This window comes from Dendrobium catenatum, unplaced genomic scaffold (assembly GCF_001605985.2).
Source record: "Dendrobium catenatum unplaced genomic scaffold, ASM160598v2 fragScaff_scaffold_370, whole genome shotgun sequence".
NCBI classification, from domain to species: domain Eukaryota; kingdom Viridiplantae; phylum Streptophyta; class Magnoliopsida; order Asparagales; family Orchidaceae; genus Dendrobium; species Dendrobium catenatum.
This window is the reverse complement of record NW_021318832.1, coordinates 3,019,763-3,045,457: the sequence shown is the minus strand read 5'-3', so window position 1 is coordinate 3,045,457 and position 25,695 is coordinate 3,019,763. Positions and strand designations below refer to the sequence as shown.

General features: G+C 34.8%; 1 protein-coding gene across 2 annotated transcripts; it reads right to left on the bottom strand.

The window, feature by feature from the left end:
- Positions 1 to 328: 328 nt before the first annotated feature.
- LOC110105224 (endoribonuclease Dicer homolog 3a) lies at positions 329 to 25,098 on the bottom strand. 2 transcript variants are annotated; one of them, XM_020834627.2, is made up of 24 exons: positions 24,891 to 25,098; positions 24,640 to 24,820; positions 24,398 to 24,511; positions 23,188 to 23,322; positions 23,026 to 23,095; positions 22,822 to 22,886; positions 22,427 to 22,558; positions 22,171 to 22,323; positions 21,800 to 21,935; positions 21,026 to 21,131; positions 20,760 to 20,952; positions 20,522 to 20,682; positions 14,603 to 14,821; positions 14,161 to 14,426; positions 13,779 to 14,053; positions 13,172 to 13,677; positions 12,840 to 12,937; positions 4,553 to 4,785; positions 4,246 to 4,455; positions 3,112 to 3,870; positions 2,669 to 2,995; positions 2,292 to 2,460; positions 1,031 to 1,142; positions 329 to 717 (listed from the first exon to the last, which is right to left on the bottom strand). In XM_020834627.2, the coding sequence occupies exons 1-24, from the start codon at positions 25,013 to 25,015 to the stop codon at positions 531 to 533; spliced, it is 4,932 nt and encodes a 1,643-aa protein (XP_020690286.1). In that variant the 5' UTR covers positions 25,016 to 25,098; the 3' UTR covers positions 329 to 530. The 2 variants fall into 2 exon arrangements, with proteins under 2 accessions (XP_020690286.1, XP_020690291.1); XM_020834632.2 differs by having other exon boundaries at positions 1,031 to 1,139.
- Between the last annotated feature and the right edge of the window lie 597 nt (positions 25,099 to 25,695).

The window sequence follows — 25,695 nt, the reverse complement described above, 5'->3', positions numbered from 1 at the left end:
ATGATTTTCATCATTACTTTTTTAAAAACATTTTTTACTTATTTAAATTATTGAAATTTAAATTAGTTAATTCACACTTTTTCCAAATATCAATATAATATTTAAATAAATCAATTATTTAAATTTTATTACAAATAGCCAATGACATGTGAAAAACTCCCTCTCTTTATATATAGATACACCCTACCTAAGAATCATGAAAAAAATATTTTGTATTGTATATTTTAAAATGATATTCTATTATCATTTTTTTTTACGCTCAAACAAGACCCCAACTAATTAATGTTCAGTTCATCTACACCAATGAAAATACTAAGGGAGCTGAAACTAAAGAGAGAGCCGTTAACATTTTTTTTATTGCTGGAAAATGTTTAATGAGTTAAACAATGGTACCTTTTCAATTACTACATATGTACAGAAAAAAAAAAATTGGCCATCGAGAGAACAATATTGTGGATCTGATTGCATCTAACTAACTACAGTATTGAAAGATTTTTACGTTTTTCTTCTAAAAAGTCCGAATCTACCAATCAAACTTCGTGTATGCTGCATCTCCCAAGTCTTTCCAGCTCATAGAGCATAACTAGCGCAGCTGAATCCTGTGAACTCTTCTTATCTAATCTGCTCTCTCCTGCCAGCTTGATCATGCTTGAATCAGGAAAATGCATTGTGATACTTGAAATGAACTTAAGAACCCCCTTCTTCCCATCAACACCACTGCATGGTGGTAAACAATCATTCATGTAAAATGTTTTAGAGAGAGAGAGAGTGAGTGAATTATTCTGTGCGGATGCCGAACGCCGTCTAGAGACCAACCAAAATGCGCCACTTCACCCCTTGCTCGATACCCGGCTCGATATTGCTCGGTACCGTCATACAACAGCTAAATACTACTCGGTACCCTGCTTGGTACTGCTAATGTGGTGCATTCTTATTAGTCTCTGGACTTAAACTACATTCGGCATCCGCACAGAATAGTTGAGAGAGAGAGAGAGAGAGAGAGACTGCATGCTAAATATGTTATACTGACCTTGGCTTGACAACTGAATCAAAGCTAGGCATAGGCCAATGAAAACGTTTGCAAAGTTCATAAATTGCAGTACGCGGTCCGCCCTTTTTCAGTTTGACTGGTAAATCCACTACTGTCAAGTTTTGGAAACTTTATTAGTGCAACTGATACTATAACAATTTTCTGATGAAGGTGACATGATGATGACAACCATTTCAAAATGAAGACAAACAGTATTAAGCATGCGGGCAAAAAATTTCTCACGTAGCGAACTTTGCAACTTTTCTTTTGTCCAATTATTACATATTGGAGGGCGAGGCTTAAATTTGTACTTTCGTCATTGTTGTTGTAGCAGATTTCTAATTCTGATCACATTTCTTCTACTTTTTTTTTTAATGTAGCTTGGAGATTGGGTTTTGCAGGAATTGATGAAATAGGAATTTTTAACTTTGGGAACTTGCCATCGTTGATGGAATCTGAGTGTGCTAAATTGGAATTTGCAGTTTTTTACACATATTGATTCCTGAAGCATGTAAATTGCTAGAACCTTAAATAGTGAAATAAAGTTTCAGTTTCAACTCGATTCTTATGCGTGTAGATTCAGGGGTGAGTTTTTGGATCTTCCATCCAGTGACTTCTATTGTTGTTTTTATTGTTACCTAGTTTAATGATTGGTGCGAGCTTGGTTGAAATTTTGTTATGTGATGATACAAGAAAATCTTATTTCTAGCTGAATTTTATATTCACTTTGGGATTTCAAATTTTGCTGATTCTTATGTTATTGTTTGAAATGAAATAAATATGTATTTTTAGATCAAAGGTGACTAATCTTTGTTAAAATTGAGAGTTGGTAATCTATGAATTTTAGCTTTTATGTGTCTCATTGTGCATTTCATCATAGTTCGCATTAGTGACCCTAGATCTTTAAACATCCTCCATCAAATTGGTGTCAAAATGAAGTGAAGCAAAATGACAGTCTAAATGAATTTGAGTAAAGATGCATTAACTTATCCCTAAAGTCTTTTTGTGCAAAATTCTTCAAGAACGTACCCTGCATCATCTTTAGCTGAGCTCTCTTTTTTTTTTAAGCAACAGTTACCCACTCCCTTTGATAATTTTAAATAGTAACATTATTAATATTGGCAGAACTCGGTAACATGCATAAACAGTAAGAATGAATGAAAACCACTTTCAAAAAGATCAAATGATCCATCTAACTAATGAATCAAAACACAATATGTAAAAAAACTATTGAAATAAGTTTTTTAATGAATCAAGATACCTGGTGGACAGGGCCCATTGCCATTTAGCAGTGGTGCAACATCCATATCCTCTGTGACCTGTGTAAGCTCTGTTAACACAGAGTCTCTTCCTGACTGCTTTGAGTTGAGAATTTGTCCTTCATGTTTTTCGCTCTTCGAAGCATGTCGAGAATGTAAGAATCCTCTTTCCTGTAACATAAAATTATCCCACAAAACTTGAGCAAAAGGTGGGGGTTGGCCAGTAGCACTACAATCTTTAAAACCAGGCTTTTCAACAGTATAACCATAAAGAGGATCAGAACTTGCAACGGCTTAAAGTGATACATTTAGATTTTTTTTGTCATCTTTTTATTAATGTAGCATGTTAAACAATAAAAGCTATGCAACGAAAGCAAACCTCCATGTCCTTCAGTAACAGAAGAGCTGCCTGTCCCTTGGCAGACTTTCTGTTTTTATCGCGTGCTCGTCTGACCAGCAAAACATCCTTCAGTTGTACATCAAGTGTAGCAAGCACCATATCTTCCTCATCAATGCATGACACATTTAAGAAATAGCCAGAATGACTACATAACTCTGACAATTCCCGAAATGGGGGCAACTCAAGACTTGCAGGTGTTACAATAGGTGAAAACAGGGGTTCAAAGATAACCCATATTTTATCAAGATCAAGCTTCGTATCAATCAGTATGGCACCAGCAATACTCTCAACCAGGTCTCCAAGAACCTGAATAGCAAAAAAAAAAAAATTGTTGCAAGCAGATTTACAAAAAAAAAAAAAAAAAAAAAAAAAAAGCAAAACAAAACCCTAGTAAATGAACTGAAGATGCTCGAGAACTTTACCTTGGGAGCCTTCAGTGGCCTATTTTGCCAAGATGTATGCTCATCCTTTCTAGATTCCTCATACAGTTTTACATATTCTGTGATCTGTTCTAAAAGCAATCCAGAACCATGTAGAAGATGCACTTGAAGCTTATGCTTTACTGCAACTTGAGCAAAGTGGTCATTGTTAACCAATGCTGATCGCAAGTCAGTTAACTCTCCGGGATCAATATCTGTATGGCGCTGAAAGAGAAGCCATGTAATCAGGATGTCCAACACCGAGTCGCCAAGAAATTCAAGCCGCTGATAGCACCAGATACCTCCTAATTCAAGTTGGGAAGCATGAGTCATGGCCTCCAGTAAAAGGCCTTTTGTTTTGAATTTATACCCAACCTTCTTTTCCAGATTTTCAATCTCATCAAGTTTGGGTAAATAGTTCCTTAGTGAGAGAGGCCTTATTGCTTCTTCCACCATTTCCAGCTCCAGACTAGTTTCAACACCTAACCATTTCAACACAGCAAGGGAGGCACTAAGTCCACCTCCGACATAGTATGCACCAATAAGTGCTTCAGCGCAATCAGATATTGTTTTGGAGCATATCCACCTATGCCCTTTATCACAAGCCTTCCCAATCACAATAGATTTATCCTCGGACACATGTTGCCCATCCAATGGCACCTCTAGAGTATCAACTCCACATTTACATGGAACAGGATGAAGAGAGACTTGACCAGGAACAACCCAGTGGCGTGGATCAAATGCAGCATCACGTATGTAACCCTGTAAAGGAGAGACACTTCAAAAGTTCAATAAACTAGAAAGGACTACAAGTAGCCAATAAATCTGCAAGCATACCACCAGGAACTGTAAATACACTAATATAAAATATTTTCTCCCATTTAGGCTTCGTTTGGGACGATTTTTTTACTGCTTCCTAAAGCAACTTTTTAGTATAAAATATTTAATTTTTTTAACTAGAAAACTGCTTTAAGAAGCAGTAAGAAATCTGTCCCAAACGACGCTTTAGTCTTGATGGCATAATGACATTTAAATGTAAAATCAAAATAGACCAATCTCTATCACTATGTATATATAGACATACAATATATCTTCATAAAACATTTGTATGTATGAATCTTAGAAGATGAAACGTACCTGCAAATTTTGTTGCACTCCGAATTTATGAAGAGTGGCATTACAAACTAACTGTGATCTGCGAGCAGATAATTGACCTTCATGTTTCTTGGGAAATTTTAGAAAAAGATGGCAGCTCACCGCATATTTCAGTACAGAGTCCCCTAGAAGTTCAAGGCGCTCCAGGGAGAAGTCCTCGCAGCATCTTAATGTTGTTATCGCCTCCAATATCTGTCCAAAAAGTGCTTTAGATTCCAATGAAATAACTGATAAATTAAATTTATAACTAAACAGTACATAAAATCATTTCAGCAAACAAATGGCATACCAAAGCACTTGATACAGAAGAACAAACAGAATGGTAACCAATTTCCTTTCTTAACTGGCTAGCTAACATCAGGGATTCCATTCGATACATCAAGGAAGGTAATAAGTAGAAAGATTTTATCACATCCAAGGGAACATCAATGTGAACCAGAAGTTCTGGAGGCATTCGCACATGATTTTGTGACTTAGTTGCACTGTTATTTCTAAACTTTGTCTTTTTAGTAGTTAAGCCTCCTGTTCAAAAACAAAAGCGAATGAGGGGGGTTGCTAAGAAAAAAACAATTAGTAAAACAGGCAAGGTTTTAAATACATGAAAAAATAAAAATTAATTTTCAGGTACTGTAAAAGCATTTTTCAGATGTTGACTATGCTGCACGATTGAAGACATGCAGTCAACTAGATAATATATTCTAATTGTGTTCATTGCAAGGAAAAAAATCGTTGTGCCCATTTAATTTTGAAGTTGAACACAGAGCTAAAACTCATTCTACGTGTGAAATGATTTGCTCCTAAGCGTATTTAGTTTTCCAATTACTCAACCTACAATTTTGTACTAAGAAATCATGTCACTATTTGTCGACCTCACATAATAGGATAAAGACGATGTAGTTGTTGTTGTAATAATGCTGCTATCCACATTGCCAACAACCATGTTCAATGAAGAATCAAACACATTATGATTGAATGTAATATCAGTGAAGATGTTGTCTTTTTCTACTAAGAATATCACATTGCATGTCTCCATTTTAAAATAATTGGTATAAATACAAAAGCTCCAAGTTCTCCATCTTTCTCTTAATTATAAAACAAGCTAAAGATATATATATATATATATGCTTCAATTTCAGGGGGAGTGCTATCATAAAAAAATACAAATTAAAAAGTACTCCATATTTAGTGAGTGTTGTACATTTATCTTAGAAAATTATACTCATTCGTATAAGAAGGGAGCCTTATGAATAAGATCATCAAAATTAACTTCCTCCTCAAACATCCTAGTGTATACCTTAATATTAAAAAAATAATCATTAAAATTAACTTCCTCTTCAAAACATCCTAGTTTAAACCTTACAACAACAACAACATCAAGCATTTATCCCACTGTGGGGTCGGCCCGGCTACATGAATCCTTTTTTTCTGTTGTGTCCGGTTAAAAGTCAAATTCTCATTCAAATCTAATAAAGAAAGGTCATTTCTAATATTTTCTAATTAATTCTTTTTAGTGTATACCTAAATATTAAAAATAAATAAATTTCATGATCAATGTTCTTAATAGTTTTTGGGTAACCTAAGTTATTGGTATGCATCTTAAAGATTCCTATCATTTAATGATTTTTTAAAATCATTATCAATATATAAAAAAATGCCACAATAAAAAAACAAGAAAGCTGAATAAAAAATGAAACATGAAATGCAACAATAAGATAATATTTTACTAAGAAAATCAAAACTTCAATGAGATTGACTTCCACTGCTGCTTGAAGGAATAACGAAGAAACATGAAATCCCCCCAACAACCAATGTACATGTAATGTCAAGAACCTAGGCACCATATGACCCATGTTATCACATTAAAAAGTTTGTTTGCAATCACATAAATTACAATTATTATGTATTCATTTTGTTGCTTGATGACATTCTTGATGAAATTTGGTGTTTGGATATGAATCTTTATTTGATTGATAAGACAGTGAAAGTCTCCATTTCCTCTGGTGAATGTATTCAGCAGGTTATTGAGCAGGTCTCCCTTATTAATGAAAAATTCAAAGTTTACTTGATAACATTTGTCCAGAAACCATATCCAAGAATGCAAATCCAACAAGGTAGCAATCCCCCAATATATTTGGGGGATTGCTACCTTCAAAAATTCATATACATACAAAAGTATTATCCAGCAACAAATGTTATCAAGTATTTCTACATTTGTAAGGCATTATGACATTAAGATTCCCAAGGTTTAGCCAAGGCTTAGCTTTTTGAAATATTTGTTGGCAAATTATTTAGAACTACTTTTAGAAAAACTACTCCGAGAACTATTTTTAAATGGTTTAGTTGGCAAATTATTTAGAAGATCAATTGATGAGGACATCCGAACATGAAAAATCTACCAGAGAAGGGGCCGACAATCTATGGCCACGATCACACCACTTTATTTTTGAGTTATTTTTTGTATTAGGTTTATTATTATATGTGTATTTGATTTATTATCATATTTTTCCGTTTTTACCCTCACTTGAGGGACTAGTTGTTTGTGATCCTTAGGGGCACTTTTGTCTTTTGGATTTTCTATTGTAACTTGGCTATTTATAACTCCTCTTCTTTGGAGAGGATAATTAATAATTATTATGAGAAATTCATGCACTTGTGTTTTTGTGAGTTTGAGAGCTCTTGTGAGAGTATGAAGTCCCTAGGTGAGGGCGACGTACTACCCACCAACCACAGGAAGGGTCTGGATTAGTGGTCCACCTCCTCTATCAAGATCCCCCTTCTTCTCCACAAACCACCGGCCTCCCTCTCTTTTCCTCCAAACCGTCGGCCTCCACCCTCCACCCTCCTAGCCGTCGGCCCAAGGTCCCTCCATCCCCTTAGCCGTTGGCAACAAAGGCCCTTCCCCTCCCCATAGCCACTAGCCCAAATATCAAATCCTAATCCTAGCCACCGGCCCTAATCCTAATCCTCTCCTAGCCATTGGGCCACACCTCTCCCTTTGCCCCCAAATTTCAAATCCTAATTGTCACTTTCCATAATTAGCGCATCTTAAATTAGGAAGGTTTTCAAATCAGATTTTAATCTATTTAAGATCTGAAACCCCTTTCTTAATTATGAGGAACTATTTTGGAAACTCCTCCAATCAAATCTATTTGAAATTAAATATCAAATTTGAGAGATATTTGACTTGAATCTCTTTCGTAACTTAGGTTGCTTGAATTGGCAAGCAATCAAAGCTCCCTAAATCCACCCCTCCTCTCATAGCTTCCGGCCCCTCCCTCCTTTCCCCCTTTGTTTGGAATTTGGGAATTTGAATTTCAAATTTTCCCAATTACCTCTACCATTAAATCTGAAATTAAAATTTAGATTTTTGGATCACTTTCCTTCCTTAAATAACTTCCCAAATTTGGAAATAGAATTCCCTTCCCTCTTCCATATGGTCAGCCCCTTCCCCTCCTCTCTCCACCTTAATTACTCCTAATCTTCTCCTACTTTCTACTATTACCATCTCTCCAAGGTTTTCCACTACGGTCCAGAAATTTCAGCAAGGCCTCCTTGCTGTCCTGCTGTCTGGAAAGACTCCGTTTGTCGTCCATAATTTCCCACAACTCTTAGTCTGATGTCTACTCATGTATAGCTGAACCAGAACAAGATCACAGCTTTGTTTTCAATGATCAAGGGCTGATTGATACCCTCCGAGCCTTCGTTCTTCGACATCAACTTTGAGAACGATCAATCCATTGAAGACAACATAGAGAGGATCCTCTTCTCCTTCGTCACCAATATCGACCAACAACACCCTCCCATTTAGTGGCGACTTGCTTCTGAATCCTGACAAAGGTAAACTATCCTCCAAGTCTTTTCTCTTCTAAATTTTCCCTTCATTGTAGCGTCATAAAGGTTATGTAGGTTTTCTCCATTTTCACCTATCATTAAAGAGTTGAGTGAGAGATTTTTCATAGTGACTATTCTAAATATTAATTTAGGAAATTTATATCGAAAGCCCCGCATTATGAAAAATCTGAATTGATTGATTATTTTTGTATTCTAAATCTTTGTTGTGTAATCTATTGCTTGATCTAAATCATTACTTTATTGTTTTCAATCACCGTTTAAATCAAGAAAGATTGACTAATTGCTCTTGCTCTTTCAATGGCATATAATTTCAAATGCAACAACATACGCATTTAGTCCTACATCAATATTTTGTGGGCATAGAAGAGAGTTTCTGCCAAAAAAAAAACAATAGCAGATCGATGAGGAGCAATTCCAATATGTACATGCTTTTACCACTTAAAACTTCAGGCCAACAACATCATGACAAAGCACACATAAACTAGGATGGAATTGATGGTCATTGGTCATTTATGTATAAATAATTAAGCAACAATTGATATTTCATTCATCAAAGGAATTGTGATCCGATACAAGCAAAATCCATAACTGAAGAATAATGAGATTTGCACATTCTCAAGTATTCAAATGTCTCGTAAAATAAGGTTATTATACACTAAGACTAAGCACATGAATGTCAAAACATTCCTAGATATATATTATGTTGGTTAGTTAAAAATATGAAGTCAACTTCAAGATATTGTATTTTTGTTTAGGCAACATGTCATCATGAAAAATAAGCAGCAAAATAGCAAATAGTTGTGGCTAGATCCGGTTGACGCTAAATACAGAGCAACAGCTCATTCTGCATGTGAAATTATTTGGGTAAATGTTCTCTAAGACACTATATTTTCTAGGAAGATTAGGGTTTAGGGAATTTGCGCCCCGCCCTCTCCTTAACACGGAGAGTTTTAACGGATTTAAGTTCTAGGGTAAACTTTCAAAAGACGGATTAGATTTGATAGATAAGACACTACCTAGAGATATTACCCTCATTTTACGAGGACTTTATGATCTAAGTTATGGTTTCCTATAGGCGCAAGTCCCTATGATTAATTACCTTTCTCAATAATGAAAGAAAACTTTCGATTAAAACTACTCGTTAAATAGGTTGCAATAATTACCTAACATATAATAACTGTGATTTTAGAGTTTGAATTTAGTTTTGAATTTTATGATTTGAAATTTATCACTATATACTTAAAGTAGGTGTGGGGCACTAAAAATTCGCCCCGGCCTCTCCACGCCTCTTTATTAATGGGAATAGTTTTAACGAATTTAGGTTCTGAGGTAAACTTTCAGAAGACATTAGGCTTTAGATAAGACGCTACCCAGAGATTTTGCCCTCATTTTGCGAGGACTTTATGATCTGAGTTCTTATTTCCTATTGGCGCAAGTCCCTATGGTTAATTACATTTCTCGATAATAAGAGATAACTTTCCATTAAGACTACCTGTTAAATAGGTTGCAATAATTATCTAGCATATAATAGCAGTGATTTTAGAATTTGAATTTAGTTTTAGATTTTGGACTTTATGATTTGAAATTTATCACTGTATACTTAAAGCGAGTGATGGGGGAATGATGATGGGCCCAATCACGATCCTCTGGTTACATCATCGCAGGCTATCATAGTCTCTGGTTTACTCAGTCAGAGGAGTTAGTCAACCCAACCTGACAGAAGGAACCTTGTCGACAGTATGGGTTGCTTTGTCCAAAGATACCTTGTAGATCTAGAGTGAATGTTTGTCTAAAAGGGTGAACTTAAGTCAAACTTAGCTAACAGAGCGCTTTATACCTCATCGAGTGCACCCTATAATTTATTACTCAATAGTTTTTTAACCAACAGGGAACATACGGGCTTTGACCATGACCCTAATATAGTGGTACCATTTTGCGGAAAACCCACCAAGTCAAAGGGCACACGCCTCGTGCCTGCTGATAAGAAATCAATTGAGAATGAATTGTAGTAATACATTCCGCATGACGTCTTCTCTTTGTGAGCTAAAGTTAATCTTCAATTCATCATTCTCGCCAAACCATTGCGGAGTGTGAATGGATTTTAGTTTTAAGTTTTTTATAACGAATCTCATTTTAAAAATTTAAAATTTTAGTAAGATTTGAATACAGCTTTGAATGGTAGATTTTAAAATTTTGAAGGCATTTTGAAAACTAAATAGCTCTCTCAGGTTAAAATTTCATGTCAATGACTATCATCAAGGTGTTTAAGCACTTTTAATAAATCCACGAAGCCATTATCGGATCTCGCATTCAAGAGCTTGATGTAAAGATCGTAACACATGCAGAACTTGCATAATGTATTTTACACTTCCATTAAACTTACATAATGTCTTTCGCATTCTCATTACATTTGTACAATGTATTTTACATTTGCTTATGGATCTTCTATAAGTAAACTTTGACCGTTATTCTTGCATAATATTAATATCGAGCAGCTTGTTATCAACAGAATGAGCCATATTTAACCTAGTAATCAACAATACTACCAAACAACTTAGTAGTTGATTAAATGAGCTTTATCAAGTGTATGAACAAGCAAAACTATTGATTGGCTTGTTAGCTAACCAAATGAACCTCTTATTGAGCTGATTAATGGCCAGTTTATTGAGTTTAAAGATGAGACTTTTAATTGAATGACATACTAATCAAATAAACATTTCGATGCGCATATAAAATAGCTTGCATTCATAAATAAAGTGAATTCATACTCTTCTCGGTGCTACAAGAGGCAATAAATAATTGACTTGTTCGATTGGAGAGATGTATTCAAAAAGAGAATAATGATCATCAAAGATAATGGTTTGTCTTGCCTACTTTAACGTGTTTTGAAGTTATTCTACCTCCCTTTAATCAGTCAATTTCTATTATCATGGCCTTGATTCCAATTTGAGAATACTTAAGGTTACTTGCGTTAATGAAGAAATCATCTTAAGGCCTGGACTAAAGTAATTTCTGTTTATATCATAATGATCATGATTACAATACAAAGAATTGATTAGCGCTAAAATTCATCTTGGAAAAGCTCAATGAGGAGCTCCTTAAAAGAGGATAAGCTATTATGAGGTTAATTCATGTTATATTTCCACTCAATATGTTTTTTTTTTATAACAATTTGCTGACATATTATAATAATATTTTTATGATGTTAGTTTAGTCTCTACCATAATCAATTAATTTGAGTTCAAAATATTGATTGATATTGTAGTCCAGTTAATGTTTATTCCTCAGGCTCATAATTACATACATATATGATTTTATTGTTTTTTTTTTCAAAATTTTATTTTTTAATTTAATTATATGAATATCCACTATTGTTTAAAATTTCGACAATCTCTCGGCGTCCCACCCCCCCATTTAGGGAGTGTCTAGTAGGCACTTGCCTTTGTTTATCCTGGTCGTATCAAACATATGACAGACGTGGGGTTTTCGTATAATTTATTTATCCTACTCGGATCAAATATACAACGAACGCAGGTCTTCATGTCTTCTCGTTCTTCTCCCAGCCGGATCAAAGATACAACGGGCATGGTTTCTTTTTGTACCTGTTATTTAAGCACGAAACAAATGAAGTTATAAAATTTATTGTAGCAAAAGTGATGACAACGGTGATGGGTTGAGCGGCTTGTTCTAACGAGCAGTGTAGGGGAGCTTGTAGGTGGTCAAGAGCTCGAGTGGATGGGGGATCGAGAGATCGGTTGGGGTTGGCCTAGTTACTACGTGCAGCTACTGTGTCGTGTGAGAGAGAACGGGTTGGGTTGGAGTCATGGAAGAAGATGAGGGCACAAGTTTCGGGTTGGAGTAGGAGTGGGCGCGGGCGTAGGTTTGAGGTCGAAGATGTTGAAGCAGGTCACTTGCGTGGACCTGGATTTGGACAAACGTATGAGAGCGATATGGGATGAGATCGCATAGGCGCCTGGATTTGGAGATGTGGACATTGGATTCAAAGAAACGAGAGTGGGGGTCAGAGATGGGACACAGGTCGAGCGGCTCTTGCATGCGGTTCCTGCAAACGAACAGAGAACTTGGGAGAGAATGAGAGATCAAGCAAGAGAGAGGATCTCGGGGTTCCTGTATGTGGCTCAGTGTAAATTGAGAGGTGCGGAGTTAGGTTTTGACTACTGCCATGTGAGAGAGTTACGTGAGTGGGGGAGGTTATAAGATCAGGCAGTGGGGGAGGTTATGAGATTGTGGGTAGTGGGGGAAGTGGATTGGTGGTTAGTGGTCAACAATATGCTTCAATTCGAGGTGAAGTGCTATTATTGAAAAATATCAAATAAAAAACCATTCTGTATTTGGTGAGAATTGTATGTTTTTTTTTTTTTTTTTTTTTTTCAAAATATTGCACTAGTTTTTTTTTTTTTTTTTTGTACCTCAAAATATTGCACTAGGAGCCTTATGAATAAGATTCACTATAAACGACTGCTCCTCTAAAATCCCATGCATCAAATAATATCTTAATATAAAAAAGATGATTTTTCATGCTCAATATTCTTAATAGTTTTTGAGATAAACAAAGTTTTAGGTAGATATTCTAAACATTCCTAACGTTAAACATTTCTTAGAATCATTAACATTACATACGAAAAATATGCCACATCATATTAAACAAGAAAACTAAAAAATGAGACATGAAATGCAACAATATTTTACAAAGAAAATCAAACCTTCAATATGGCTGGAAGAAGACAGAAGGTTGTAAGGATTATGACTATGCTTCAAAAGCAGCAATGGTTGCCCCGGAAGCTGAAGCACAATTCCATACCTAATCCACAAAAAGGAAAATGAATTCAATTGACATAAATCTGATAAGCAGCGATCACACATAGTAACCATCCTACCAAGAAGCGCTCAGTCACTCAATTAAATCCGCATAAAACTAGGCGTCTAGCATGAAAGAAGGAAAAATGCATGTTAACACATGTGCCCTCATTGAGTGCAAAAATATTCTTCATAAACACATTAATAAAATGAAAATTCTTATTAAATCCTTGCTTACTTCTTGCTAAAGTAGTCTTTAAATGTAGCAAATTCGGGTGCATCAAACGAACTATCAGCGGATGAACCAGTTACAACATCAAGAACAGTATAGAGTTTGCCAGTGTGAACCGCCATAACTACCAAGTCTTTAACACTTTGAACCTGCACAAGCTTATCAGCAAGGTGGATGATACTAGACTCATCAGAAACATTACTTGAAACAAATGGAACTAGATTTTTCCACAGTTGATCACTTTCTGCTCCTGATGAGTAAATCATTGACATGAATTCCACCACAGAAAAAGTAGCATCAATTCCATCCCAATTTATATGTGCTTCATCATGATGTTGTTGGCCTGAAGTTTTAAGTGGTAAAAGCATGTACATCTTGGAACTGCTCCACATCGATTTGCTCTCGCTTTTTAGCAGAAACTCCCTCTTCTGTCCACGAGATTTTGATCCTTTAAATAATTTGCCAAACAAGCCATTAAAAAATAGTTCTTGGAATAGTTTTGCTCGCTCCATCTGAGATTAAATTAACACAACCATAAGTAAATTATCGAAATATGGTTTCTGGACAAATGCTATCGAGTAAACTAGGAATTTTTTTCATTAATAAGAGAGACCTGCTGAATATCCAGCTGAATAGGTCCGCATGGGGAAATGGAGGCTTTCACCGTCTTATCAATCAAATAAAGATCCATATCCAAACAGCCAACATCTTCATCAAGAACAGTATCAAGCAACAAAATGAATCCAGAATATTTGTAGTTTATGTTATTGCACACAAACTTTATCTTGTATCCTTGTAAAGTGACAGTACCAGTCTTCTGGTACGCCCAAGTTCCTGATATCGCATGGACAATGGTTGTTCCATGGAGTTCTTTTCTCTTCGTTGTTCCTTCAAACAGGAGTGCAAGTCAATCTCAATTTTTGCACCAAAGATACAGATAAAAACTAGCAGGCTAGTTTTTAATACAAGCATAAAAAGGAGGATAGTATTAATACCTATACCATTGGTATTTTGTTTTGTTTTTTCATCAACCTCAGATTCCAATGGCTCTACAATTATAGGATTAAGATGATCATCTAAAACACCAAGTTGATGCAGTCGCTTACAAGCCTCCAAACAAGCCTGTTGCTTCGCTAGATGAGAATTTTTACAGAAAGGACCAGCTAAGGACCGAAATGCAGCATTGGCTGGTAAAGTAATCGTACACTCATAAGCCCCACTGCAAACATCAAATTGGAAAGCCGGCCGCGGAGTGAAATATCTACAACAAGGGGATGTTGACTTGTTACCATAGTAATAGATTACAATAGAACAACAAAGTATTATGGAGGAAACATTAGTCTAGAAGGAAGACATGATCAATTAAAGCTACCAAGGATAAAAATGTTAAAAGGAAAATATGAACAATTAAAGCTACTAGGGATAATATTGCCCTACTTGTCTCTGGGCAGCTTGTCACAGTATTTATAGATAAGGCTAACACTTGCATCAGCAGTCACAGATGCTCCAGTTGAATCAACGCGATATGTATTTATTTCTTCGCAGCTGAATGTTTTTGGAATCAAAGCATCTTGATCTCGACTAAGAGCAGCATCCATCATTGAATGCCTACTCCTCATAATGTCAAATAACAGGTTCCTTTGTTGAATATTTCCCCTGCAGACATAAAAATATTAAGTTACATCTTAGAGAGTGAGAATCACTACTATAATGTCGGAGAAAGAACAACAAAATAAAAATCAAGAAAAAATGCAAGGATTTCTGACTAAACAAGAGAACTATTCCTTTAGCACTTGTAATCAAAGAATATATATATATGCACCTCAATTAAAACTAGAACTTGAAGAAATATTATTATGAATAAATAAACTTGTCTTTATGCAATTACTGTGTAAGCAAATAATACATCTTACCTTTTGAGTACAATGTAGTTGGAATGTTCGCTCTGTTTAGTGTTGCTCATCATGTGATTATTGAATGATTTGAAAGAAGAACAAGTGAAGGAAGAGATAGAGGACGAGGATGGAGATGTTGATGAGGCGTTGGAGGGAGATGATGTTGATGAAGAGGATGAGGAGCTAGGATAGTGATGTGGAGGAGGTTCCAGTGCCAAGGGTTGGGAGCGCCTCACCAGTTTCTCCATCCTCATTCTCTTGATCTGAAGAATGATTTGAAAGAAGAAGAGGTGAAAGAAGAGATAAAGGATGAGAATGGAGATGTTGATGAGGAGGTAAATATTTTACTTCTACTTTTTATTTCTAGCAAGCAGGATTTCTAGAGTTTTTCAGATCTGGTCACTTTCTTCTATATCGTGGTAAGTAACACATCTTCTTTAAATTTAATGAAGGAGATTACAGTTTTCAATTATAAATGAATGCAATATATATGCAGTTCTCTGTATAGATTTTTTTTTTTGCATATATGTTTGTTTATGTGTTAGCGATTGCAATTTTAGATGGTTTTAATTTGTCAATTTTTTGTAGATTTTGATGCCGGGGTATTTTTATTATTTTTAAATTAAACTTATTCCTAACATACAATTCTCACCAAAGTTAGAATAAGTTTAATTAAAAAATCATACAAAAAATAATAAAAATACCCAAGCATCAAAATGAACAAAAATTTGACAAATTAAAACCATCTAAAATTGCAATCACTAACCCATAAACAAACATATATGCAAAAAAAAAATCTTATATACAGAGAAGCGCATATATACCGCTGTCATTTATAATTGAAAACAGTAATCTCTTTCGTTAAATTTAAAAAAAAATGTTACTTGCTCATCACGATATAGAAGAAAGTGATCAAATCAGAAAAAAACCTAGAAATCCTGCTTGCTAGGAAAAAAAAATGTAAAATATTTACCTCCTCATCAGCATCTCCATCCTCGTCCTCTATCTCTTCCTTCAACTCTTCTTCTTTCAAATCATTCTTCAGATCAAGAGGATGAGGATGGAAATGTTGGTGATGTAAAACCCGAAATTACTATTTTAGGGCATCGCACGTTTTTCAAAGCGCCGCGACGAATTTTTAAGTAAGATTTTCAACGTTAACGGAATTCAACGAAAATAATTTTAGAAAATCCTACGCAAAATTCTGATCATTTTGATATAAATAACCCTTACCTAATTTAGCCTATTTTAGGAGTTAAAATTTAACGAAGTTTCAAAATACCCATTTTACCCTCACTTGTTTCTTAAGACGAAATTACTTAAGCAAAGGCATTATGGACATTTGCAAACCCTTTCTCCCTTAATTGGCAAACCGAAACCCCTCTCCCATCTCATTTTCACGCGTGAAGGACCGAACCGAGCGGAACGAGCGGACTAGGGCGGACGGCGTGCTTCGGCGAGGGCTTTCCGGCGACGATCTTCCGGCGAAACTTTTAAGTCAAAACGAAGAGGACGACGAGAGGAACACTATGGTATAATTATTTTCAAATGAAACTTTCCCGATCTCTAGATTTTTGGAAAAGAAAATTCTAGGGTTTTATAGAATTTTAGAATTTCTTCGAAATCTCTTTGCAAAATCTTTAAGGAATGTTTAGAGGATTGTTTTGGCAATAAAAACATAGAGATTTTGGAGATTTAAAAATGAGGGTTTTTCTTAGATTTTGAAATTTTAGAATTTCCCTTTACTAATGTTGATCCTAAGTTTATTAGAAATGCTTAAATGAAGAAAAATTAGGGTTTTAGTAAATTTTTAATTTTCATGAATTATTTTGATTATTTTAATCCGAAAATTATTATATAGTTATTAATATATGTTAAGGACCAATTTTGAAACAATGATTTGATGAAATTGAAGGTTTATAGATTTTTGAAAATTAGGTATTTATTAAATCCGAAAATTCATATTAATTTAATTAATTATCCTTTAAATGTCGTAAGGAATGGTTAAGAGAAAATGCCGGGTTTGACAATTAGACTTAGGAAAGTTGATTTCTATTGATGTGACACGTTTACTTTATAAACTTTTAGGTGGTGATCATTAAGGTGTGAAGTGAAAGACTTTGTCGAAGTGACGTACCGTATTTTCTTTGAGGTAGGTGTTCAGAACCCAGTTAAATTTATAAGTGCTTTAAAATTTTTATGCTTAGAATGCAATTTCATATAATTATTTTCTTGTCTTGTCAAATATTTTATTTACTGTCAAATGTTTTGATATTCATGCTTTAAAGTACCCTACAGTTTCATGCTTACATTTCATGCATTCTTGAAAAGAAATTAATGTATATGAATAAATGAAATAAATATGAAAGGAAATGGAAAGATTTAAATGGAATAAAATTTTCATGTTACATGTTGATCCGGAAGTACCAAAATGGTAATGGTAAAGGGGCTTACAAAAGCCAAAATGGTAATGAGGCTTGTAAAAGCCAAATGGTAAAGAAAATGGCCAAAAAATTTGACTACGTTCCTGATCAGTACGAAAAAGGGGTACTTCCGGTACGGGTGATATATTTAGCATAATCATTTTGCACTTTGCATTGCATATGAAAAAGAGTAAAGAAAAGAATGAAAGGATAGCAATGTTTATGAAAAAGAAAAATGACATTTTATGTTATGACTTGTCTAATTAAATGAATTAGTTTCTAATTGTAAATGTTTTTAATTTATGCATCTTATGAAATTAACTGTGCTATGAATTACCTGCTGAGCGTTGGCTCATTCCTCGTTTTGGAAATGTTTTCAGGAGAGAAGTAATGGCTGCACGACGACCTTACACTTATCGTCGTAGGGGACCTCAGGAGGAAGAAATGTTCCATTTGTTTTTATGTTTTAAGTCTAAGTTTGAGTTTGTATCTGAGTATGAATAGTAAATGGAGTTTATGTAATGATGTGTTGAAAGTTTTTAGTGGTCTTGAGATAATTGAACTGTTTGGAACTATCTGAGTTTATTGTTGTTAGTAGCTCTTTCTTAGACTGGATGATGATTATGTTGTCTAATTAAAGTTTTTAATTAGAACTGTTTATGTTTTATTATAGTTTTCCGTACGACCTTTTGCTCCCGCCCCGTTAACTCGGGCTAGCCGGGTCGGGTTGTGACAGGTGAGGCGCTCCCGACCCTTGGCACTGGCACCTCCTCGACATCGCTATCCTCCTCCAATAAGTAAATATAAATAAAATATTTTAAAGACAAATGCTTCCACAAAATTTCCTAAGATAAAGGCTACATATCAATTGTTAAATTAACCATGAAAAGAATGTTTTGAAGACTCCTCTACAAGCCACTTCACCCAATTGTCGTTGAGTAGAGGGATGAGATTGACATGACGTATGGTGATGACCAATGCAGCAGGACAATAGTTGGTTAGAACTTATATCATGACGAGTGTTGATGGAATGAAGGATGACATAAGGATCAAGGCACTCAACCCGCAGTTAGATAAATGGGAGCCAAATAGGCTCTAGTAGTAAGGAAAATTCATGGAGCAAGGAAAAGCATTCCTTGGATGAAAAAGTTGATTATGCATGAAAGCTCCAAGAAATGAGACACTGAGATGAAGCATTCCTTCGCCATCACTACCACCGAGAAGCATAGGTAGGTAATGATGATGGCTAGTATAATTATGACGAATGATACTTTATTAAGTTTTCATTGACCCAATATTTTTTCAATGATTGCATCATAAAATTTGAGCAATCAAAAGATCTCGAGATGGATCAACCAGCATGTATAGATGGACTTTCGACTGGTTCACAATGGCTAGGGGAGAGAGAGAGAGTTGAGGATAGGGTTGACTTGTTGAATTGATTTACTTCCTAATGGAAGAGAGAAGACACTTAATAAGAGAACCAAAAGATGTGAATGATCAAAAGATCATCAGGTGGATCACCCGACATGCAAGAGTGGACTTTCGATTGGTTCAGAATGAAAAGTAAGGAAAGAGAGAATGAGGAGCATTGAGTTAATGGGTCAATTTACTTCCTTAAAAAAAAAAGAGAAAGGCATCCATTAAAAAAAAGAAAATACTTAGGAAGAGGGAGACATAAAATGAAAAAAAAAAAGATAGAACACACTTGGGTTTATACTGGCACGGTCAATAGACCTACGCCCACTATACGGGAGAATGCAAGAAGCTTTAATATAAAAAAGAAAAGAATATACTAATTTCCACTAAGTCACTTTTTTCTTAACTCACCAACAATACAGAGAAAAGTTTTGCCCTACAATTACTCTCAAATTATAATTCACATAGTCTATGCTAAAAGCTTGATCTCTTACCTGATATTGGTTGTCTAAGAAAGGGGTATTTATATGCATTCGATGGATTGGAGAGGATCTATTTGATGATTGCAATGTGAAGGCATGTGTCAACCAACTTCAACAAAAATAAAAATAGTGGGACATAAGTCGAGCAAAATAGAGGTTGACTTCACATTGTATGAATTATACGACAAACTTTATGGTATGCAGTTATTCTAGAGAGTGATGTTGATTCATAGCAAAGAGTCATTACGGAAATGGGTGAAAGGTTTGGGGCATAGTTGGCACATCATTCCAGGAGTAGTCACATCACAGCTGATATGCCGAGAAAGGTAGAACCAATTGTTGCAATGCCAACATAGAATTAAAACACATGTAATGAGAATCAATCTAGGCAATACACTCAATGACTTAGGCAATTCTAGTCAATGGACTCTAGCAAGTTAACAGTTTTATAGGCCCAACTGAACATGGATTCAAATTCTTCATTGCTTAGATATTTGAGTTACTTCGCAGAGTAACTTTAAGTTATATTGATTGATCGATTGACCTAGCCTAACCAATAGAAGTGCCTTCTTCAAGTCCTAACACATGGCCGCCGAGATGAGCAAAAAGTTGAGCCGTTATAGTGGTGAATGTTACTCAGCTTGGTTTGTTGAGAGGGAGTGAGGGACGATATGGAGAGCTCTCACATATGGAGGAGATTGCAAAGTCGCATGATAGTATTGGATTTAGCCTCATATCAGAGATATGAAAATTATGTTGATGTACTTACTAATAATCAATCCTCATCCATAGACTTAAGCTTTCAAACTAAAAAAAAAATTGACCACTGGTGTATGAGACCCAAATTTGGCCCACCTACAATCACACTCTCTAACAAAACTAAACTCTATTCTTGTAAACAATTTTTCCAACAGATAAAATTTAAATCTGTAATAAACCTTCTAACAAAGATCTATCAGATATTCGTTGAAAACCACAACAACTCACTCTTTTAAATCCATAATTAAATTTCTTGGAAATTACATATCAGTGTCATGTGGACTTTAACATAAGAAGGGAATTAACTTTCTAAATATGCCAGAGAAAATATACAAGATACTCAATATGCAAAAGTTAACAAACAAGAAAGATCACTACCGTTCAAGCATAATAATGTATTGGGAACCAAATTGGCGAGCTCTCCCCCTCGACTGAACGTAGCTACGAACTGTTTTTGGCAAGTCAAAACGAATGACACATGAACATTCTGGTATATGAAGCCCCTCTTCAGCTACATCAGTAGTGAACAATATATTCACCTACAAAGTAATATTCAGCTCTTCGGTAAAATATTATAAGATTCATAATTTAAAAGCAACATTAACATCAAAGATACCTTTCCACGACGAAATAAGTCCAAGGTATCCTTTTGAGTTTTTTGTGTTAATGCATCTACTGAAGAACCTCCTCCAGTCAAATAAGAAACTTTCAAATTTGATAAAATATTAATTTTCTCAATCATGCACCCTATCACTTTAGCTGTAATTTTTCTTTCAACAAATACAAGGCAGCGAACTTCTCTGGAAGTGCTGAAATTAAAATTTCAAAAATATGTTATTTTTTCTTTTCAATTTAAAAAGAAAATGGCAGCCATCCCCTTACTCAAATGATTGAAAAATACACATCAGCTCGCTCAACTTGGAAGACATATAACCCAATTCCTTGGCTTCTGGACGGCAAGTTCCAGATTTTAGAAGAATGTCATAACCTGAAAGCATAATAAGGTATAATCATATATTTTGATTAACAATAGAATAACAGGCATAGAATGTTAAACCTCAGTATTAAGCTCATAAGAAAAAATGTTAAGAGATTTCTCAAGTATCATATCCCAAAACACAAACACAAACATCTAGATCTGCAATTTTGTTCATCAATGTGCATTAGTTAACTGGCAAGTATTTCATGCACCCAAATGCACATGCGCTCATTCAATCAAATGGGTCTCCCTAAATTCATGCATTTATTTTGCATGCTTGCAGAAGAATCTGAGAGTGAGTAGAAATATTTTACTTTAAGCTAGATAAAATATTGGCGTCCAGAACAGTGAGTTGAAATATTTTCCTTTTGAGTTGATGCAAAAATGCAAATTGTTAGGAATCAAAGAATATTCAGTCATGATATTATTAAAAGCATAAGCAGGTCAGAAAGGCATCACAAATATATAATTCAATAGATATATTAAGAAAATCATAAAGCTTTCTGGAGCATAATTCAATATGCTTGTACTAAATAGCAAGGGTGGTTGATATGAATATGAAATGAAAGGAGAAGCCGTCAGGTAAAACCAGAAGTAAAACCATTTAAACCATCATTAATTAGAAAAGATATAAGGAGTATCAAGAGAAAACAAGATAGAAGAGGATAAGATTATACCTTCAGGTAAACTTTCGTTAAATAAATTCCTAGACTGCTCAACAAAGGATTTGCATCTTTCCAAACACTCTGCAGCAAAATCCTTGGAGTCTGCAGAATATGGACGAAGGATTTTCTCTGAACATATTTTAGTAGCCTGTTGCAGGGGAATTTATAAATAACTAAGATATTTTCTGTTACACACAAACATTTGTTGAAAAGTGTACCAATTGTAAAACCGTTATGCTTTCAGCAATAGCTACTAATTTTATAACTAGCAAAATTGCTGAATATAGGTCATTATGTAGGCTTCCATGTTTTTTTTAAAGTTGTGTAAACCTAGTGATATGGTTAATATGAAGGCAATGACATCAGATACAAACAAGCAATACCTCACTGGCACAAACCAATCCAAGTTCATCCAGGCAATAACAAAATTTTGCATGCCATCTGGACAATCTCATTCTGGATCTTCTCAGAATATCTTCAGAGTCACTATAATGATGCAATACAGAGCTACTCAAAGAGATAACAGCAGCATCAAACTGTTACAATGGAGGAATGATAAAAGAAGTAATTGTTTCACATATATTCTTAACTAAAGTTAGAGAAAAGTAGTAAGAATACAACTAAGGGGGTAATTAAGACCTTTTTCAATAACAATTCCAGCTTCGTTTTTAAACAATGATGAATAAACAACTCGGGATCATAATATATATTAACTTGTGTTGCAGAAGGAATATATACATCCATTTCACTCCTGTCAGCAACTGTGTATATCTGTAAAAAAAGAATAACTTAGCTCAATGAATTTAAGCTCAGGCAGTAGAGCGGCATATATTGATTGTAGATGAAAATTTCATTAGCAACAACGTCAAGCTTTTATCCCACTACACGGGTCGGCTACATGAAAATTCCATCAACTAACTGATATAAGAAGCACTCTAATCAGACATACAATGCATATTTTTTATTTAGAGGCCGCAAAATTGATTTGAATGTTTGACTCAGTGCTTAAGAAAAAAATTCAAGATACAATTTACCTTTGCATCTAAAATGCTTTCAAGTTCAGAAAGCTTATCTTCACATTCCATAACTGACGAAACACCTGATATGAACATTGAATCTAATTATGATGTATAAATGCATATGATAACTACAAATCAAATTTGAAATTGAGAACGCAAGGACCTAGAAAGAAGAAAAAAAACCAATTTGGAAATTAGGGTAGATTAACTGAAGCTTGCCTTTTCCTATAATAGGTGATGCTGTCATTCCAAAAATTGTTGGCCTTTGTAGAGACTTGTGATAGAATTCCTGTACAATATTAGATATACTGAAGATTATCAGGATCATTATGGGAATAAAGTCTAACAAAAAGGTAAAAGATCAAAACTTTCTGCAAATACCTTCATTATCCTAGTATAAGGATGGTTACCAGTGGCGCGATGGCACTCATCAAACACCATCAATCGCACCACATTCATTGGTAAGAAAGCTTTTCTTAATGAATCTAATAAAATTTGAGGTGTCATCACCATTACCTGTAAAACAGAATTAACATGATATGGCCATTTGATTGAATGTAAAATAGTTAACAGCACTTGATAAGCACATACTAGCCCACAGATAAATATTGTTCCTTGAGTGGCTAGGCACCCCTAGCTAGCTTTATTTGCTTTCTTGTTAACTTAATTTTTGTAAGTACTGTTCTTTTACCCTTTTCTTGTTACTTTTTTGTAACTTCTAAATTTACTTAACTTTCATTCAAACAAGATCACTAGGAATTTGCAAAGCTTATATTGATTTGTTCTTGTCTTAGGAGACCTCCCATGCTTCCATTGTCCTCAACCACTCCCGAACTGCTCGTCACCCTCAATCTTCCTCGAGTCCCTCCTCATCACACTAATCTTGCTCTTTCCAAATAACTCACACACCCGTCCTTGTCTCTAATGCCAGTGACCTTCCCCAAGTAATCTTTTCATAGCTGACATCCCTAAGCACCGTTTGTCACAAATGATCATCCCACAAGCCCTCCACACCACACTCAACCCCACCACTTCAAGTCACCTTCCGCCCTAAGCCCTTCAATACACCTTTCCTGAACCTGGCCGGAGCCCGGGGAAAAAAAAAAAAGGGGGGGGGGGGGGGGGGGGGGTGAGAGAGAGAGAGAGAATAAAGAGAAACATTTTAATGTATTTGAAATGAATTCAAAAAAATTGTTCAATGCATTTGATTTACACTAAACCAAACAACATCTACATTTCTAAGATGCATGCATTTTGTTACACTGCATATCAAACATTCATGCATTTTAAAAAGCATCCAATCAAACAGCCATTGAGCAGAAATCAATACGAAAATGGAAAGGAAACTCTTACATCGCCCAAATGAAAAATAAATCAAATGTACAAATACTCTGAAAAAACATAGAACAATATACCAAGCCATCAAAATAATCTCTTTATTCACCCACAAGAGAGACAAAACAAAAAAAAAAAACATAATCAATTATAGAAAAAATAATAATTTGGTAAAGACCGCAAAGAAATTAAATCAACTCCAGTAATCAATCAGTCAACTAAATGCCTCATACAAAATACAACGAGGCGTACATACTTGGTAAGTAGAGATCTCTTTCTCCCAGTCCTTCTCATCCCACTGATCAATCCCCTTCTCCCCATAGTAGCTAGCAGCTTTAAGATCGGTATGAACTTTTATCACCTCATATTGCTAGGCCCACAGAAAGCAATGAGAGTATAACTGAATCAATATCAAATTCGCCAAAAACCACACAAAAAAACAACCCATCTTTTTGCCAAATATAACAAAATCAATTTTGTTCTCAAAAAGCAAAAAACCTGAGTGACAAGATGTACAGTAGGAGCAAGGAAGACAATGAGGCCCCTATCCCCCTTCAACCTAAGGTCCTTCCCAATCTCCTTAATCATCATCACCGCAATCATGGTCTTCCCCGCGCCTGTGTCGAGAACGGCGATGGTGTTCCTCCGCATTGCCACTTCGAACACCATAACCTGATAGCTGCGACGAAAAGAGAACAAAAAAGATCAAGCAAGTGAAGACAGGAAAGACAAAGAAGATAAAGAGAAACCTTCGGGGCTCGAATTCCGTGAAGCATCTCTTCTGCTTCTTAGCGTCCGGCTTGAACCCCTCTTCGTCATCATCGACTGACTCCGCTGGCCTTTTAGAGGGGTTTTTAGGTAGAGAAGCTTCCATTGCGTGAAGAGGGTTTTAGAGAAAAGACAAGAAAAATGGAAGTAGACAGTAAGCACTGTGAGCACGCAGGTGGCGAGGCCTCGCCGTCCTTTGTCGTCGGAGGGCTTATATATATAGGGTTCTTAGAGATGGGCCCGAAAAGGAAATATTCACGGAAAAAAAAATTGTTTAGAAATTAAAAAAAAAATGAAAGATAGTAAATTTATTTTTAAATAAATATAATATAAATTTTCTAACATATAGAAATTTTCAAAGTAAATTTAATAATTGTATATATTTATTATGATCAAAATTATATCAAATATGTTAACATTAATTTTTTTCAATTAAAATCATTTATGACATAAATATTATTCTAAGTATACAACATTTATAGTAAAAAATTATAACTATAATATATCATCATTATCAAGTATATTTTTTAATTATTATCATTTATTGCCAATATTTAGATACCATTACATCAGCATATTATATTATAATTTATTTGGGGATTTATATACATATAAAAAAATTCTTTTATATATATATATATATATGATACTTAAATCTTTAGATTTATTTATGTAACACTCTACCTTTAAATTGCATTAGAAAGCATGCATGAAAATATATATTTTACCTTAGATAAATTAATATTAGAGATATTTTGTATATGATTCAAAGATTAAACTGTTAAC

Excerpts from the sequence above, each read along its gene's own strand:
- LOC110105224 (XM_020834627.2), bottom strand. The coding sequence starts at position 25,015 with ATGGAAGCTTCTCTACCTAAAAACCCCTCTAAAAGGCCAGCGGAGTCA. Across the intron at positions 4,456-4,552 it reads CTTCTGTATCAAGTGCTTTG|ATATTGGAGGCGATAACAAC; the intron begins GTATGCCATTTG and ends CTTTTTGGACAG. Across the intron at positions 3,871-4,245 it reads GAGTGCAACAAAATTTGCAG|GGTTACATACGTGATGCTGC; the intron begins GTACGTTTCATC and ends TCTCCTTTACAG.